Source organism: Aquarana catesbeiana, linkage group LG10 (genome assembly GCF_042186555.1).
Source record: "Aquarana catesbeiana isolate 2022-GZ linkage group LG10, ASM4218655v1, whole genome shotgun sequence".
Classification (NCBI taxonomy): Eukaryota; Metazoa; Chordata; class Amphibia; order Anura; family Ranidae; genus Aquarana; species Aquarana catesbeiana.
The window spans coordinates 118835379-118854849 of NC_133333.1; the positions used below are offsets into that span (position 1 = coordinate 118835379).

General features: G+C 45.7%; 1 protein-coding gene across 2 annotated transcripts in view; it reads right to left on the minus strand.

Moving 5' to 3' along the window:
* The window catches only part of THY1 (Thy-1 cell surface antigen), a 94139-nt gene extending 83793 nt beyond the window's left edge, over nt 1-10346 (minus strand). For both annotated transcript variants that reach the window (XM_073602552.1, XM_073602551.1), the window contains exons 1-2: nt 10234-10346; nt 9100-9193 (exon numbers count right to left, since the gene is read on the minus strand). In XM_073602552.1, coding sequence (XP_073458653.1) covers nt 9100-9193; nt 10234-10255 — 116 coding nt within the window. In that variant the 5' untranslated portion in view covers nt 10256-10346. The remainder of the gene's footprint in view (nt 1-9099; nt 9194-10233) is intronic.
* Between the last annotated feature and the right edge of the window lie 9125 nt (nt 10347-19471).

The following is a 19471-nucleotide window of genomic DNA, read 5'->3' on the forward strand; positions in this document are numbered from 1 at the left end:
CCAGGGCTGAAGACATTGGAGTTTCAGCTGCTGGTGTCCCCAAATGTTATTGCAATGTCACCCAAGTTGGGGGTGAAGGTCAGCCAAAGCTTTCTAAGAAAGACTTGCGAAGGGATGAGTTTGAAGACCCTCTCTGTAGTTTGTCACTGACTCCCTGAAGGAGGCCCGTCTACTGCACCAAAAGTGGGATCGTCTGCAGCTGCATCAAGGGGTGGTCTACCGAAGGGGCCCCTCTGATGATCTCAAAGAAAGATGGCAGTTGTTCCTACCGGAAAAACATAGGAGAACAGTATTACCTGCCCTACACGACAACCATGGCCACCTAGAGCCCGAGAGGACTTTCCACCTGATGAGGGACCGATTCTACTGACCCTGCATGCGGGCTGAAGTTGAGGGCTATTGCCACTCCTGCATCAGATGTCAGGGACCCATGGAGCTGGTCTTCAGAGTCAGGGACCCATGGAGCTGGTATGTTTTGACTTTCTGTGCTTGGAGCCTGATCTGAGTGGACAGGGAAATATCCTGGTAGTGACTGACCACTTCACTTGGTACGCCCAGGCATTTCCCACAAAGGATCAACAGGCATCCACGGTAGCCAAGAACTTAGTGGATACGTTTTGTACACTATCGTCTTCCCCAATGTATCCACTCTGATCAAGGGAGAGACTTCAAGAGCAGTCTCATCAAGAGACTTTTAGACCTGTTAGGCATTAAAAAGTCCAGAACCACCCCGTACCATCCTCAAGGGGATCCTCAGACAGAGAGTTTCAACCGAACCCTCCTAGATATGCTTGGGACTTTGAATTCAGAACAAAAGCAGCACTGGAGCAAGCAAATAGCCGCTATTGTGCATGCTTATAACAGCACTGCACACAATGCCACAGGATACTCTCCCTATCGCCTGATGTTTGGAAGGGAGGCTGCCAGTAGACTTGGCCTTTGGCACGTCCTTAGACTATACTTAAACAACCTCCCACAGAGGATATGTAGACAGGCTACGGAAAAGTCTGAGGCCTGCCTATGACAAGGCCCAACCTGCCTCAAATGCCCGAGGACAGAGGAACAAAAGAAACTTTGACCTTAGGGTACGAGTGCAGGACTTGCAACCAGGTAACAGAGTACTGCTGAGAAGCCTGGGTGTTCCTGGAAAGGACAAGTTGGCTGACCGCTGTAAGTCACAGCCCTATGTCATTTTCAAGCAGCTGCCAGGACTCCCGGTGTATCAAATCAGGCCAGAAGGAAGTGCAGGACAGCTGAAGACTTGGCATCGCGACCATCTGGTGCCTCTGTCAGAAGTAGTTCATGTGCCACCCCAGACAGATTCGCAGTCCACACCCATGGCCTCTCAGAAATCATAAAAAGTGACTAGGTCTCAGTCTGTGCCTCTAGATGAAGAGTATGAGGACAGTGAGGATGAAGAGATGGGAATGGATTGGTTGTGGCCATCCCAAAGATCAAGGCATGCCACCCCCCTTTTTCTCCTCCCAAGGTGACTGACACCTGGATGCTTAGGCCAGAAGCTTCTGAGTTCATGCCTCTGAGTCTACCTCTTGAAGAGTTGGAAGACCCCCAATCTTCTCTGCTGACAGTAAATCCCGGAGACTTCCCCTCCTTTACTGACGAGGAAGCTGAATCTGCTTTGCAGGAAGAAGAAGATAAAGCTGTTGATGAGGAAGAGACCAGTGTGCTTGCAAATGCAGAGCCTAAAGAACAGCGAGAGTGAAGGGTTATTCACCCACCAAAAAGACTAACATACGACATTCTGGGTGAAAACTCTGAGGAGGTCATCCTCACCTCTCAAAAGACTCTTGAGACGCCTGGATCTTCCACCACAGATTTGGTGGAGGACAACCTCAACTCACCCCCTGGCACATCTATGCGGGTCACACCAGTATCAGTGGCTTTTGTACAGAACAACCTCCCTTCCACTGACAATTGGTGGGAGGTTCCTCTGTCGAATTTATGTCAAGACATGAGCTGTTTGAGCTCTTCTTATACAAATGAAAACTGTTTGATTTCTTGTTTGACTTAACCTACTTTCTCCGCGTGTAACTGTAAAGTCTGTACCAGGTACAAGACTGTCATTTCCTTTGGAGGACCAAGGGTTCTCTAGTGGGGGGAGTGTGTAGACATCCTTGCTGTATTGCCAGGCTAGCCAGGACTTTCAATAAAAAGACACAGTCTGTCAGTTCTGTTGGAGTGGGTTCCTCCCTCCCTTTCTTTTTTCTTCTCACTGTGAGATGAGTCACAGGCAAGACAGCCTACTCTGCCCTTTCCCCTACTTCTTCATTGGCAGAGGAAAGACAGCCCATCAAGGGAAGACTATAGGAGGAGAAAGGAACTGTGGGATATGAAGTCCCAGCACAAAGCAGCCTGACTGACTTTTAAGGTGACAGGACTGCAAATCCCAGGCTGCACTGCAGAGAGTCAAGAGAATTGTGGGAGAGACTATAAAAGTACAGGGCGGACTAGGCCCAGGGCTCTTTCCTGGTTCCCCTCATGTGGACACCATCCTGTCGCTGTGAGAGGGTGATTGCAGCCTACCACGTGGTGTACCACGTTCCAACCTGGATGAGAGGGGTCTGGCTCTGCTTGCTGTTCATCTGACATCCACCCAGTACCACTCCGGTCACCTGTCAACCTGTGTACTGAGCTTCACATCAGGAGATCGATACGGCTGTTCCGAATGTCGCTACATGAGCTACTGTCCGGAAGGCATCGAATCGGCCTGATCGTTGGTGAGAGGGTAGTCGCCCACCTTTACAAATCCTTTCTCACGGTTTCACTGGGACACTTTGCACAGACATCTGTAACTTAGGAATACGTTGCTGAACCTACTTTGAACACTGTGCAGAGACACCTTTAGCTTTCCTCATTTCAAAAAACCTATCGCTTGCTACTACACCTTCTTGGATAAAAGTTAATGAGCTCCTCCATGTCGGTGAAGACCATCAGATCTGCAACGGGGACATTACTGTAATTTCTGCTATAAGGGCCCTTATACCATTGCCTTTAAGTCAGACCTCTCATCAGAGTTAACAGTTAATAGTTTGGCCTGGGGTTCGCCTTTAGTATTGGTAATATCTACAAGTACTCAATAGTTTTAAAGAAGGTATTTACGGATTATCTGTCACTGACTGTATTTATGTCTATTTGCATATTTGTTTGAGTACTATAAAAATCACTTCAACCAAATCCTGGTTGTTTGTCCAGGATCTGGCTGACCAATACCATTTTGAGTTCTTACTGCCGAAGTAAATAGAAAGAAAACATTAATACTTGAACTGTGTCTGTGTGTCATTACTGAGGTATTCTATTAATCACATTAAAAGGTGTGCCAGAGGGTCTGAGGCCATTCCTGGGGTTGAGAGGCAGTGTAACGGACTGAACCAATTTAAGCAGCTCCTTTGGGGGTAGCTCTACACGTGCATTTGTATTCAGTCCCCCTGAGTCAATACTTTGTAGAATCCCTTTCGCTGCAATTACAACTGCAAGTCTTTTTGGGTATGTCTCTACCAGCTTTACACATCTAGAGACTGAAATTTTTGCCCATTCTTCTTTGCAAAATAGCTCAAGATTTGTCAGCTTGGATGGAGAGCATCTGTGAACAGTAATTTTCAAGTCTTGCCACAGATTCTCAATTGGATTTAGGTCTGGACTTTGACTAAGCCATTCTAACACTAACAATATGCTTTGAACTAAACCATTCCATTGTAGCTCTGGCTGTATGTTTAGGATCATTGTCCTGCTAGAAGGTGAACCTCCGCCCCAGTCTCAAGTCTTTTGCAGACTCTAACGTGTTTTCTTCTAAGATTCCCCTTTATTTGGCTCCATCCATCTTGCCATCAACTCTGACCAGCTTCCCTGTCCCTGCTGAAGAAAAGCATTGCCACAACATGATGCTGCCATTTTCCTTCCACTTTACAATTATGTGCTACTTTGTGTTGGTATATCACATAAAATCCCAATAAAATACATTTACATTTTTGGTTGTAAGATGACAAAATGTGGAAAATGTTAAGGAGTATGAACACTTTTTCAAGGCACTGTAAGTATCTGGGAAAAGGTGGATATTACAGTAGACATTTAGCTGTGGGACTACAGCAGGCGCATTGCCATGGTAGTGCGGGGGCATTGCCATGGCAGCCCCAGTGCCTTTAAATACAGTACCTTCCCCAACAGCTGCAGCAGAGCCTCTTCTCATGCCAATCTGTTTATTAACACTCTGATGCTCCATATGTAAGTTATGGATTGGGAACTCAGGACATATCAGTGAGGGCTCTGCCTCATTTCCTCTTGAGTACTAGGCATCTTCAGTGAAGGGAGTGATCACAGTGAGATATGCAGCAGTAGAGGTGTGGGGGTACCTAAGAGTGGAAGGTGAGTCCAAAAATGGGCTTGGTTGTGTTGGGAGTGGAGTTCCTGGGCGTTGGGTATGCAGCATGTTTGTTTGAGGGTTCACTACACTGTAAACACCATACCTGGATTGCATAATACATTCAAATATTTACGAACATAGGTGGCACTACAGATATTTAGGGCCCCATTCACCGAGGGGGATCTCCGCCTATTCCAGAGTATGTTATGCATAGAACACACTTATAAATAAAATATTAAATGGAAGTATTTACAGTGATACCACTCTCCGTTTTAAATAGACCCCCCTTTTTGGATATGTAAGAGGTGCATCTGGCAATGTTATGTAACATGTTTTGTAGGACGGCTGTACTACTCTGTAAATATACTACTGCATAACTGTGTAGGTCAGGGGTGCCCAACATGTGGCCCGCACCGCCCTCTGATGTGGCCCGCCACGTCTTGCTCTGAGATGGCGGGTTAGCAAGCCCAGATCGCGGGTTCCAGACCCGCCATCTCCGAGCATCAGAGCGAAGAACGAAGCTGCCGCTAGAGGAAGCAGAGCCGATGCTTCCTGTATAGCGCCGGCTCCTTCACAGGCGGAGTGACACCAAATGTACTTCCCCTTTGACAGGAAGCATCGGCTCTACTCTCTACAGCAGCCGCATACTTCTGTCACACTAATGCACGGGAACCCGCGATCGTGGACAGCAGTGCCAGAGCCAGCAGTGCCAGTCACCAGTACCAGCCACCAGTACCAGCCACCAATACCAGCCACCAGTACCAGTCATCAGTACCAGCCACCAGTACCAGTCATCAGTACCAGTACCCGCCAGCAGTACCAGTACCAGCCAGCAGTACCCGCCAGCAGTATCAGTACCCACCAGCAGTACCAGCCAGCAGCACCAGTACCTACCAGCAGTACCAGTACCCACCAGCAGTACCAGCCAGCAGTACCTGCTAGCAGTACCAGTACCCACCAGCAGTATTAGTACCCACCAGCAGTACCAGTACCCACCAGCAGTACCAGTACCAGCCAGCAGTCCCAGTACCCACCAGCAGTACCAGTACCTGCCAACAGTATCAGTACCCACCAGCAGTACCAGTACCCACCAGCAGTACCAGTACCAGCCAGCAGTACCAGTACCAACCAGCAATCACCGCCAGCAGTACCAGTACCCGCCATCAGTACCAGTACCAGCCAGCAGTACCAGCCAGCAGTACAAGTACCAGCCAGCAGTACCAACCAGCAGTACCAGTACCTACCAGCAGTACCAGTAACAGCCATCAGTATAAGTACCCGCCAGCAGTATCAGTACCCCCCAGCAGTACCAGTACCTGCCAGCAGTACCAACCAGCGGTATCTACCAGCAGTACCAGCAGGCAGTACCCAACAGCAGTACCAGCCAGCAGTACCAGCACCTGTCCGCAGTACCCAACAGCAGTACCAGCCCTGGAGGACAGCCAGCAACAGCCACCAATTATAACCACCTGGGGGACAGCAGCAACCAGCTGCAGGAATCCTGAAGGAGAAGTGAAGATCAAGGTCAGTTGAGATGCAGGCAAACCGCTGTGCATCAGTGTGAAAGCAGCCTTGGGCCCCTTTCACACGATCAGTCCGATCGGGTCTGCCTGTTTGTTTTTCAGGTGGACCCAATCAGACCCTCCATTCACCTCTATAGAGCGGCAGATGTAAACAGACTCGTGTCTGCTTACACCCGCCTATCTGCAATCCAATCTGCTTAAAAAAACAGAAGGGGATCTGTCCCCTTCTGTCTGGGCAGATCAGAGGGCCCTTAGGGTAGAGCGGGCCGCATCTGTGTCTGCTCTATATATGCAGACACAGACCTGTCATCCGCCCGCTACATTCATTGTGGCCTGCGACCTGTTACCAAGTCGCTTAAATGGCCTTCACTCCTCAAAAGGTTGGGCTCCCCTGGTGTAGGTATTCAAATATAAAGCAGAGCTCCATCCAATTTTTTTTTTTTTTGTTCTAAGTAGAGTGGGAAAGGATTGGGACCTTTGTCAGGATTTTGCTGCTCTCTGTATTCCCATTTAGGAGAAGTCGCACTTCTTGTCCTGGTAACTACACAGGAAATAAAAGAAATTCATCCCACAGTCTGGGATAATCCCATGTTTTGAAATCAGTCGTTTTACCAAATGTCTCCATTGAGAGAGTTCCTCTTTGTTCCTGTTCCAGCATCTGTAGAATTTTAGCTATGATCTAACCTTTTGACCCTTTGGTAATAAGGGTAACTCTTATGCCCCGTACACACGGTCAGATTTTCCGATGAAAAATGTCCGATCGGAGCGTGTTGTCGGAAATTCCGACCGTGTGTGGGCTCCATCTGACATTTTCCATTGGATTTTCCGACACACAAAGTTGGAGAGCAGGAGATAAAATTTTCCAACAACAAAATCCGTTGTCGGAAATTCCGATCGTGTGTACACAAATCCGACAGACAAAGTGCCACGCATGCTCAGAATAAATAAAGAGATGAAAGCTATTGCCCACTGCCCCATTTATAGTCCCGACGTACGTGTTTTACGTCACCGCGTTCAGAACGATCGGATTTTCCGACAACTTTGTGTGACCGTGTGTATGCAAGACAAGTTTGAGCCAACATCCGTCGGAAAAAATCCTAGGATTTTGTTGTCGGAATGTCCGAACAAAGTCCGACCGTGTGTACGCCCTATAACTCTTCCTCACCTTACGTAAAACTAAAAAATCTGGTCGGAGTCCCACTTTGATGCTTTTAGTAAATAATTACTGCCTTTTCACAATTTCCTTAAGATAAAAGAAAACCGTACATGGCTCAAATTTTGGCCAGCTCAGCAAAATCAAGCAGTGAGCGGGTGTCCCCAGTGACCTCACCTGGTTTTAAAAATATCAATTGACAAATTCAAGAAGCCAGGTGGAAAATTGTCATTCTATGAGAAGCAGTTACTGTTTGGGTGTTCAGCCACCCGCAGTCCTGCAGTTGTCGGAATGCAATATCAGGCAGGGGAGATTCCTCCATCCCTGCTGTTTAGCAGGGAAGGAGGAATCTATTTTATTTCTATTAGAGGCCATACACTGGGCAAATGTCTGCTATATCCCGAGGACAACCTATGGGACCAGGTGTCAAAATACAAGAGGCACAGCAGGTGAAAAAAAAAAAAAAAAAAAAATATATATATATATATATATATATATATACATTTCTAATTAGGTAAATATGGCATTTATGTTATGCAGCAGTTATGTGGGGCTTTAGATTCTGTCTTACATTTAACATGTTTTTTTTTTATAAAGAAAAAATGGTGAGATAATCAGTGTCAGAGGGCTCTGCTTCTGAAAGGGAGCTACTTCTTCTGTGCTAGTTTTTCAGGTAATTCATTGTGCTCAGGGGATCCTTTGCCATGCATCAAATATTTATTTGTAAAACAAGGACTGTTTACATATAGAACAGATACAACAACAGTTTAAAATGTATTAGCTTAAAATAATATAATAATAATCCCATAATAATAAAATATTTTTCAGTTTCCCTTTAAAATTCCACAAAGGAGAATCTGTAGAATATGCATAAGCCTTTCCTGTTTTGATATTCCATCCACATACTGGTGCATAATCAGAGCATGGATAATGAACACATGCTAGTAATAAAATTACATTGGTCTATAGAAGCTGAAAGATTCCTACAAGCTGATACATTTCACATAACATTGTAAAAGCATAATGTAAAAAAAAAAAAAAAAAAGCACGTAACAGCTGTTTATGACACTAATCGATTGGAAAATGGTATTTTTTTTACAGACTTAAAAAAAAAAGACATACGAAGAATGCCAGGTGAAGTGCTGGTAGGGGTTTACTGCCCACATTGATAGTACCAGGGCCCTGAGTTTTTCCAGCTACGTCCCCATTTGTGTTAAATCTGGAGGAACCACACCCAATCCCCCCCACTTATTCATTAAATATCCTTGGACAGATAATGCTAGGATTTCTGATGAAATCAATACAGTACATGAAATGAAAAGGCTCATTCATACTTGTGGTTTGAGGGGCAGTGAAAACACACAGTTCAGCCAAGTTTTCACTGCTGCCCCTTAAAGAGGAATTGCAGTCTGCTCACATAATTTATAATTAAAAACATCTTAGTCATTAGTCATTCTGATGCTTCCCTCCAACCACTTTTCATATTATTTTATATATACTGTGATTCTGTACTTGCCAAATATGCTGCAGAAATCTCCCTCCACTGAGTCTGGATGCAACCATTTTAACTGTGGGCAGCTGAAGCTGCTGCCTGTTAACTTCCTGGATTTACACAGACACATAGAGGCACACCCCGCCCTCTGCAGCTCTCATTGGCCCTCTTATGACTCCCCCCCCCCCCTTCCTGGCAAACTCTCAGGAGAGTGAGAGAGAGAGAGCTGTGTATAATGTCCTAATCCTAGGCTAATGACTAGACAAGAAACAGGAAGTGGGCTGTATAAGGTATTTACTGGCAGAAAAAAATGTTTTACTATCCAAAGTTAAAACAACAAAGGCAGAATATTTAATAGATGGAAAGTTGAAAAAATAACTGAAGGTCCGCTTTAAGCTGAAATCACCCTTCAGAGGGGGTAATGCTAGTGTAAACTAGTCCTCTGGAAACGGTGAAACATACACAAATAGGAAGATTCAATATTGCACCAACAGTTTTTAACATTAAAGCGGTATTAACCCCAAAACCAAAAATGTAATATATTGCAGCTTACCAATCATTAGATGTGGTGGCTATATTAGTTTTCTTTTTGTTTTGTCTTTTTTTCCTTCTGTTTTCACCTGTTGATCTGTCCAGTAACACACCTCCTGTATTCGTGAGACAACAATTGGAGGAATGAGAACAGGAGGCACGGCAGACAGCAATATTGTCAGTCTGGGAAGTGGAGGGAGGGTAGTGTTAAATGTATTAGCAGATTTAGATACTGTAACAAATTGAAGCCAAACTCCGGCTCACACTTTATAATCAGTTACAGCAAACAGTTTTTTTTTTCCTTTTGGGATAAAGGTTTTGCGTGAATAAATAAAAGCTGATCATTTTAATGACCCCTACCAGTGTTAGGTGGTTGGTCTCATCCATGTAAACTGAAACATTCTACTGGAGAGCTTGTGAAAAAAACAAAAAAACAACAGACTTGCTAGCTGGATCACCAGAGGAAAATTAAAGAAAGAAAGCCTAAAAAAGGAAACAATGCAGCCATCACATCTAAGAACGGGTAAGCTGCAATATAATAATTGTTTGCTTTTGGTTTAATACTGCTTTAGATCAATTCTCAAAGCTAACATATCAGGACAAGAAGCCTTCATTTCCAAAAACAGGGTCCAATGCAATCTGAAAATTACAGTCACATGGCTAAAATAAAGCTTTTTTTCCCCCTTTTGTTAAAGCTTTGCAAATTGAACTAAATTTGTCACTTCCTGGCTGACAACTGAAATTGTCTGAAGAAAAAAACATTAATGATACTTAGCAACCGGATTGTCCCTTTAATGCTTCATGTTGAGTTATGGGACACTGCAGGGGAGACTTGGAAGAGAAATGGTTCCTTCATGCTATTGCAAGTAATGTCACCTTAGAATGACATTTATCATTAAACAAATCTTCTTCCTGACTGCTCAGAGCCTTCTCATCATTAGACAGCTAATCAGATTACACTTATGGTACCCTACAACATATATACCACTTTTTTACATGCATGTATTTAAAATAAATAAAAGTCCATTGATGATGAATGTTCTCTCTCTGCTTTTTTATATCTTTTAATGTTCCCATGTAGAAATGCCTAATTCTCCTGTGATTCAGTCCATGCAAGAATCTGCGTGTATCTCTGCCTGATAGAAGCATGCTTTACCTTCTTCCCTGAGTCTGTTCATGGGCTCCTTGCAGCAGTCAGACAGCTACCTCCCTCTGCCGCAATGTTCAGATTCTTACTGCAGTGAGGGGAGGGATAGCTGGACCACTTCCAAACAGCAGAGAAGGAGGTGGAGCACTGCAACTTTACAAACAACTGTCCCTGGGATGGTCTGCAATAAAAAGACATCATAGAAATGTAGGTTAACAGTATATCATTTATCTTGGGGGGAAAAAGATATTTTTTTGATTCTGTATTTAACCACTTCAATACCGGGCACTTTCACTCCCTTCCTGCCCAGACCAATTTTCAGCTTTCAGTGCAGTCACACTTTGAATGACAATTGCAGTCATGTAACAAAGTACCCATATTCAATTTTGTATAATTGTTTTGAGACAGATATAGCTTTCTTTTGGTGGTATTTAACCACTTGCCTACTGGGCACTTAAACCCCCCTCCTGCCCAGACCAATTTTCATCTTTCAGTGCTCTCACACTTTGAATGACAATTACTCAGTCATGTAATACTGTACCCAAATGATTTTTTTTGTCCTTTTTTTCATACAAATAGAGCTTTCTTTTGGTGGTATTTGATTTTTTGCGCTATTAATTAAAAAAGACAGAACATTTTGAAAAAAAAAAACAAATTTTTCTTAGTTTCTGTGATAAAATTTTGCAAATCATTAATTGTTCTTCATAAATTTTGTCAACAATTTATACTGCTACATATCTTTGGTAAAAATAACCCAAATTAGTGGATATTATTTGTTCTGCGTGAAATTTAGAGAGTCTACAAGCTGTGGTGCAAATCATAAAAAATTGATCACACCTGATGTACTGATGACCTATCTAATTTCTTGTGACCCGAACAAGCCAGGAAAGTACAAATACCACAAATGACGCCCCAAAATACACTCTGCTACTCCTCCTAAGATACCACATGTGTGAGACTTTTTCACAGCCTAGCCACATAGAGAGGCCCAACATGCAGGGAGCACCATCAGGTGTTCTAGGAGCATAAATTACACATCTAACTTGTTGACTACCTATTACACTTTTGAAGGCCCTGGAGCACCAGGACAATGAAAACGCCCACAAAATGACCCCATTTTGGAAAGCTAACACCCCAATGTTTAATCTATGAGGCATAATGAGTCTATTGAACAGTTCATTTTTTTCCAGAAGTTTTTGGAAAATATGGGAAAAAAATGAAAATGCATTTTTTTTATACAAAGCTGTCCATTTATAAGATATGTCCAACACATAACATGTACATAGCAAAAATGACACCCCAAAATACATTCTGCTACTCCTCCTGAGTATGGTGATACCACCTGTGTGAGACTTTTATCCAGCCTGGCCACATACAGAGGCCCAACATGCAAGGAACAATATCAGGTGTTCTATGGACACATAGCATGCACATACCAAGAATTACACCCCAAAATACATTCTGCTGAGCAAAGGGTAAACAAAAGAATACCTGTGGTTTTGAAGTAGCGCAGTTTTCCACAGGAGGATAGCACTGGTCCAGGCAGCAGGCAGGGACTTGGTCAGCAAAAGCGAACGCAATTGTCCAGGCAACAGGCAGGAAGACTGTCCATAGTCAGTACAGGCAGCAGACAGGGATACTGTACATATACAGTCCAGGGTCAGTACAGGCAGAGATTGTCAGCAGTGCCAAAATATTGGTCCTGGTAGTAGGCAGGAACACGGTCCATGTGGTGTGGTTAGTTCATGCGACAGGAGGCATGATGGCATAGGTCCTACAGGCAGCAGGCAACAGGCAGAAGTAGGGCCTCCTTCAGGACAGAATGGGGACAGGGGCAGAGGCTTCTCCCACCTAAATCTCTTTGAAGCCTCTGAGTCTTCAGACCCTAATCTAGGAATGAGAAAACATCTTCATCCAGAAAAACAATTCTGGAGCCCCTCACATATGTGAGGCCCCTGTGTTATGAATCCCACTAATCCAGTGGCAGGGTACAAGATCAGTCCAAGAGGCAGGCAAAAAGCATGGTCAAACAGTCCAGGGTCAGTCCCAGATCAGGCAGAGGTATGTACAGAATTGGTAGGCAGAAGCGTGGTCGAATAACAAGCCAGGATCGGTTCCAGATCAGGCAGAGGTATGTACAGAATCGGTAGGCTGTACATGGTCGAATAACACAGTGGTCATCAACCCTGTCCTCAGGGCCCACCAACAGGCCAGGTTTGCAAGATAACTGAAATACATCACAGGTGATATAACTTGCTGCTCAGTGATTGCAGTATTCTAGTCTGCATCTCCCCAAGATAATACATAAAACCTGGCCTGTTAGTGGGCCCTGAGGACAGGGTTGATGAACACTGGAATAACAAGCCAGGGTCAGTTACAGAGCAAGTAGTGGCTTAAGGGGTGTGAAGGTAAATGGCAGGAAGTGTGGGTTATGTTTACCATACTTCACTAATAATTTACTAAAGTATGGTAACGGTGGAAACAGTTAACTATGCAGAGGCCTGGTTGGGAAGGACATTGGGGACAATAATAAGTGGTGTCTGTTCTAACTCCTCCTCTGGTGCTCACCCGGCATTTTTTCTGACGTTTTTGGCCTGTTGGTCTGGGAAGGGTTTTATCGGGAAAGTGGCGTTTGGAGAGTCTGCTAATCACATCGGATCAAATGTTTTCTGGTGGGCCCTTGGGGAATATAAGGTTAGTGGTGATTTCCTCCTGGTAGCCAAGGAAGGGGTTTGGGGCTTTCAGTGGAGTTGCGATAGATAACATAGCTGTTGTATATGGCCAAATTAAACAAATAAAATGATACTTTTTCATACCACTGGTATGTTCATCTTGTGGCATGGTAAGGTTCAAGCATTTGGTCTTTGAATTCGACACCCCCCATGAACCTATTGTATTCATGGATACATGTTGGCTTTTGGATTGGGCTATTACTCCCGGTGATCTCCACAAATGTATTATTGTGGATTGAAGAAAGCATGTAGACATCCCTTCTGTCCTTCCACTTCACAGCCAGAATTTCCTAATTCCGCAAACTCACCGTCTCCCCTCTTCTTAACTTCTTGTTGATGAGGCTTTGAGGAAAGCCCTTCTGGTTCGTCCTTACGGTGCCACATGCTGGAGTGTTCTTTCTGTGAAGGTTGCAGAACAGTGGCAAACTCGTATAAAAGTTATCTACGTGCAAATGGTAGCCTTTCTCCAGGAGTGGGTTTATGAGTTCCCAAATGACTTTCCCGCTTGATCCCATATAGTCTGGGCAATTAGGGGGATGCAGCTGGGTGTCCTTCCCTTCATATACCATGAAGGCATATGTATACCCTGTGGCTCGGTCGCACAATTTATACAGCTTCACCCCATAGCGGGCCCTTTTGGTGGGAATAAATTGTTTGAAGCCCAGCCTGCCAGTAATTTTGGTGAGCGACTCATCCACGCATATGTGTTGGTCTGGGGTAAACAACTGGGGGAAGATTTCAGAAAAATAATTTAGTAGTGGCCGAATTTTAAAAAGCTTATCATAATTTGGGTCATTTCGGGGAGAGACATTGGGTCATTATAGTGTAGGAACCTCATAATCATGATATATCTGGTTCTTGGCATTACTGAGGAAAAGATGGGCATGTGGTGGATGAAGTGGGTAGACCAATATGAACGTAATTATTTTTTTTGGTTAGTCCCATACAGAATGTGAAGCCCAAAAAAATCTTAAACTCCTCCACTGTTAGGGCTCTCCACTCATAGGGACGTAATAGGAGGTTGGGTTACATGCTATGAATTGTTGTGCGTACAGGTTGCACTGGGCCACAATTGATGCTAGCATGTCCTCAGTAAAAATTAAATGGAAAAAATCTATTGAGGAAAAATTTTCTGTGTCTACCTGGACTCCTGCCTGGGCAGTGAAAGGAGGAATGTTGGCTTCTCCTGAATTAGGAGGAAGCCACAAGGGGTTCTGAAGGGAATGGGGAAGGCTGGCATGCGACCTAACCCTTTGGGACTAAGGTGACACCCCACTGATACGGGGCCTTTCTTGCCGAGGTACTGTGGTGCTGGTGGATGGCACTGCGGTGCTGGTGGAAGGCACTGCCTCTTCACCAGAACGCCTTCGTCTGGCGGACGGACTATCATCCTCCTCTGAGGCTGTCAGTGTTCCATTGCTTAGGACAGGCTAGGTAGTCAAAGTCAGACTCAGAATCTGAATTTGAGGAGGAATCCGAAGTGGAGAGCTCCCCGTTGCTCTCGTCGGCCACAATTATATTGTACACCTCCTCGGCTGAAAATAATCTAGACATTGTTGGTGGGCACTTATGGCACTGATGACACGTGACACTGATGAGGCACTGATGACACGTGACACTGATGTGGCACTGATGACAGAGGGCACTGATACGTGGCACTGATGACACGTGACACTGATGTGGCACTGATGACAGATGGCACTAAAATGTGGCACTGATTACACGTGACACTGATGTGGCACTGATGCCAGATGGCACTGATACGTGGCACTGATGACACGTGACACTGATAACAGATGGTACTGACAGATGCCACTGATGGCACTGATAGGTACTGTGGGCACTGTATTTACTGTTTTTTCACTTTTGGCACTCACAATCTGCAGCACAGAAGCTCTCCCTCCTCACACGCGGTCTCTGTGTGAGGAGGGAGAGCCAGCAATGAGAGATGATCTCATATGTTTACATTTGAGGTCATCTTCCATTGGACAGGCCGATCGAGTGGTAAATGGCCGCTACGATTGGCCATTTAGCGCGATTTGTGATTGGCTGTGTCCAAGGGACACAGCCAACACAGATTTTCCTTGATGTGCGCCCACGGCGGTGCGCGGGGAACAAGTAAACCGGAAGACATCCAGGGACGCCCTCCCAGCAATGAAGCGTCTCGCTGTAGCCGTCTTTCGGGTATAGTGCGGGAGCGGAGTGGTTAATCACCACTGTTTTTTATTTTTTGCTAGACAAGCCAAAAAAGACCGAACATTTTGAAAAAAAAAGTTTTTCTTTGTTTCTGTTATAAAATTTTGCAAATACGTAATTTTTCTACTTTACTGATGTGTACTGATGAGGTGGCAATGATGTGGTGCACTGATGATGCATACAATGTGCTTGCCGGTTAACAGCTCTCCTATCCTCGCACACAGACATAGCATGGGAGGAAAGGAATGCAGATAACCGGAAAGTCTGTTTACATGTGATCATCTGTAATTGGACACAGCTGGTCACATGGTAAAGGGCCGCTGTGATTTTCCACTGTGCTATCAATATCTATGATCAGCTGTGTCTAAAGGAGCATAGCTAGATGCGCGCCGCAGGTGCTTGGGAGGTGAGCATCTGGGAGGACATCCACTGATACCCTCCCAGAACTGGAAGCCTGCGCTGTAGCTGTCTTTTGACTATAGCACGGACAGGAAGAAGTTAACTGAAGTTAAACAAGAATAGTTAAAGCTGAAATTTAGTATAACCACACAAAATTTACCAGCTAGCCTGCAAAAAAAAAATACCCTGTCATACAATTCTCAGTAAAAACAGAGGTTTTAGTTGCACACATTTGCAAATTAGGGATGAGCCGAACACCCCCCGGTTCGGTTCGCACCAGAACCCGCGAACGGACCGAAAGTTCGCACGAACGTTAGAACCCCATTGACGTCTATGGGACTCGAACGTTCGAAATCAAAAGTGCTCATTTTAAAGGCTAATTTGCATGGTATTGTCCTAAAAAGGGTTTGGGGACCCGGGTCCTACCCCAGGGGACATGTATCAATGCAAAAAAAACTTTTAAAAACGGCCATTTTTTCGGGAGCAGTGATTTTAATGATGCTTAAAGTAAAAAAAAAAAAAGTGAAATATTCCTTTAAATATCGTACCTGGGGGGTGTCTATAGTATGCCTGTAAAGTGACGCGTGTTTCCCATGTTTAGAACAGTCCCTGCACCAAATGTCATTTTTAAAGGAAAAAATCTCATTTAAAACTGCTTGCGGGTTTAATGTCATGTCGGGTCATGGCAATATGGATGAAAATCAGTGAGACAAACGGCATGGGTACCCCCCAGTCCATTACCAGGCCCTTTGGGTCTTGTATGGATATTAAGGGGAACCCCGCACCCAAATTAAAATAAGGAAAGGTGTGGGGCCACCAGGCCCTATATACTCTGAACAGCAGTATACAGGCGGTGCAAACAAGACAGGGACTGTAGGTTTGTTGTTAAGTAGAATCTGTTTGTAATTTTGAACATTTTTAACGTGTTTAGCTCCAGCCAAAAAATCTTTTCTAAGCTTTTTGGAAAACATAGGGAAGGGTTATCACCCCTGTGACATTTGTTTTGCTGTCTTTCCTCCTCTTCAGAAGATTTCACCTCACTTTTTTGTCCCAATGAAAAATGTTTTTTGAAAATTTGGGTTTTTTTGTGGAACAAGGATTGGAAAGCATCAGTGGAAAGGAGAAATTGTTTTCCCATATTAACTCTTACAGGAGAGAATTTCCCTTCCTAGGGGTAGATTTCATCTCACTTCCTGTTGTCTCCTTCCGTTTGCAAGTAGGAGTCGTTTGTAAGTTAGATGTTTGAAAGTAGGGTCCTGCCCTATATACTCAGCAGAAATTTGGGCCTTAGGTGTTGCTGTGGCCACAACACTGTAAGCCCTCACAGGGCCCTGCTGTGAAATATTAGATCAAGAATTGTAATTACATGCCCCTGTTGAACAGGAGCTGAAAAATTAGGCCTTAGGCACTGGTGCTGGTGCCACAACACTGCAACCCCTCACAGACACTCTAGTTGGAACGCAGGAACGAGCCCTGCTGCAAAGTATTGCTTCAAAAATTGTAATTACACGCCCCTGTTAGACAGGGGCAGAAAAATTGGGCCTTAGGCACTGGTGCTGGTGCCACAACACTGCAACCCCTCACAGACACTCTAGTTGGAACGCAGGAACGAGCCCTGCTGCAAAGTATTGCATCAAAAATTGTAATTACACGCCCCTGTTAGACAGGGGCAGAAAAATTGGGCCTTAGGCACTGGTGCTGGTGCCACAACACTGCAACCCCTCACAGACACTCTAGTTGGAATGCAGGAACGAGCCCTGCTGCAAAGTATTGCATCAAAAATTGTAATTACAGGCCCCTGTTAGACAGGGGCAGAAAAATTGGGCCTTAGGCACTGGTGCCACAACACTGCAACCCCTCACAGACACTCTAGTTGGAATGCAGGAACGAGCCCTGCTGCAAAGTATTACATCAAAAATTGTAATTACACGCCCCTGTTAAACAGGGGCTGAAAAATTGTGCCTTAGGCACTGGTGGTGGCGCCCAGAACCAAAAATGTTCTTACAAGCTATCAGCGTGATGATTGAGGAGGAAGAGGATAATTACTCAGGGATAGTCACTCAGCATCAGCATAGGCAGTCTTTGAAGGGATCTGAGATTTCAAAAAAAATTATTCGGTTACATCAGCATCAGGTGCTTGGTAGCTGGTGGTGATCCAAGACTCATTCATTTTTATGAAGGTCAGCCGATCGACCGAGTCGGTGGACAGACGCACCCTGTGATCGGTTACCACGCCTCCAGCAGCACTGAATGTGCGTTCCGAAAGAACGCTGGATGCAGGACAGGCCAGTAGCTCAATTGCATACTGTGCAAGCTCTGGCCAGTGATCCATCCTCAAGACCCAGTAACCCAGAGGATTTTCGGTGTCCAAGTCTGATCTTGCCCCTAGGTATTCCTGCACCATGTAAAACAGACGCTGGCGATGGTTGCTGGAACCGATCATACCTTGGGGCTGCGGACCAAAAAATTGTCTGAACGCATCGGTCAGACGGCCACCTTCTCCACCGCTCCTTCTTTGACTGACCGAAGCCTCAGCAACACGTTGTCCAGAAACAGGAGTTTGTAACCTCCCAGTCTCTGGGAACGCGTTGCACAGACCTTTCTGCAAGGCCTCCCGAAGATGTTTCATCCTCTGCTCCCTCTGCGATGGCAAGATAAGGTCCGCAACCTTACCCTTGTAACGTGGATCAAGGAGGGTTGCCAGCCAGTATTGGTCCTTCTCCTTGATACCACGAATACGAGGATCCTTACGCAGGCTTTGCAGGATCAGGGAGGCCATGCAGCGTAGGTTTGCTGAGGCATTCGGTCCGGAGTCCTCTGGGTCACTAAGGACAACAACGTCCGCAGCCACCTCCTCCCAGCCACGTACAAGTCCATGTGTTCCTTGGGACTGATCCCTTAAAGACTGCTGCTGATGCTGAGTGCCAGGCTCCACCTCCATACTGACACAATCTTCCTCCTCCTCCTCCTCGTCCTCTTCCTGTGTGATCGGCGGGCACGCAGGAACACTGTCTGGATAAAGGGGGCCTTGAGAGCTAAGAAAGTCCTCCTCTTCCTGCCTCTGTTCTGCCTCAAGTGCCCTGTCCATTATTCCACGCAGCGTGTGCTCCAACAGGTGGACAAGGGGGACAGTGTCACTGATGCATGCACTGTCAGTGCTCACCATCCTCGTGGCCTCCTCGAATGGTGACAGGACAATGCATGCATCCCTGATCATGGCCCACTGGCGTGGGGAAAAAAAACCAAGCTCCCCTGACCCTGTCCTGGTGCCATAGTCGCACAGGTACTCATTGATGGCCCTCTGCTGCGTGTGCAGCCGCTGCAGCATGGCCAACGTTGAGTTCCACCTGGTGGGCATGTCACAGATTAGGCGGTTCTTGGGCAGGTTAAACTCCTTTTGGAGGTCCGTCAGCCGAGCACTGGCATTATATGACCGGCGGAAATGCACACAGACTTTCCTGGCCTGCCTCAGGACATCCTGTAAGCCCGGGTACCTGCCCAAGAACCGCTGCACCACCAAGTTAAGGACGTGAGCCAAACAGGGCACATGGGTCATTTGTCCCTGTCGGAGGGCAGAGAGGAGGTTGGTGCCATTGTCGCAAACCACCATTCCTGCCTTAAGTTGGCGTGGCGTCAACCACCTCTGAACCTGCCCCTGCAGAGCTGACAGAACCTCTGCCCCAGTGTGGCTCCTGTCCCCCAAGCACACCAGCTCAAGCACCGCATGGCATCTTTTGGCCTGCGTACTTGCGTAGCCCCTTGAACGCCTACGGAGCACCGCTGGTTCCGAGGAAGAGGCCATGGAGGAAGAAGAAGAGGAGGGGGTGGAGGAGAGAGGTGTGTCACAATCAGCATTTTGGAGGCGTGGTGGCGGAACAACCTCCAACACTACTGCACCTTGTCCTGCATCCTTCCCAGCT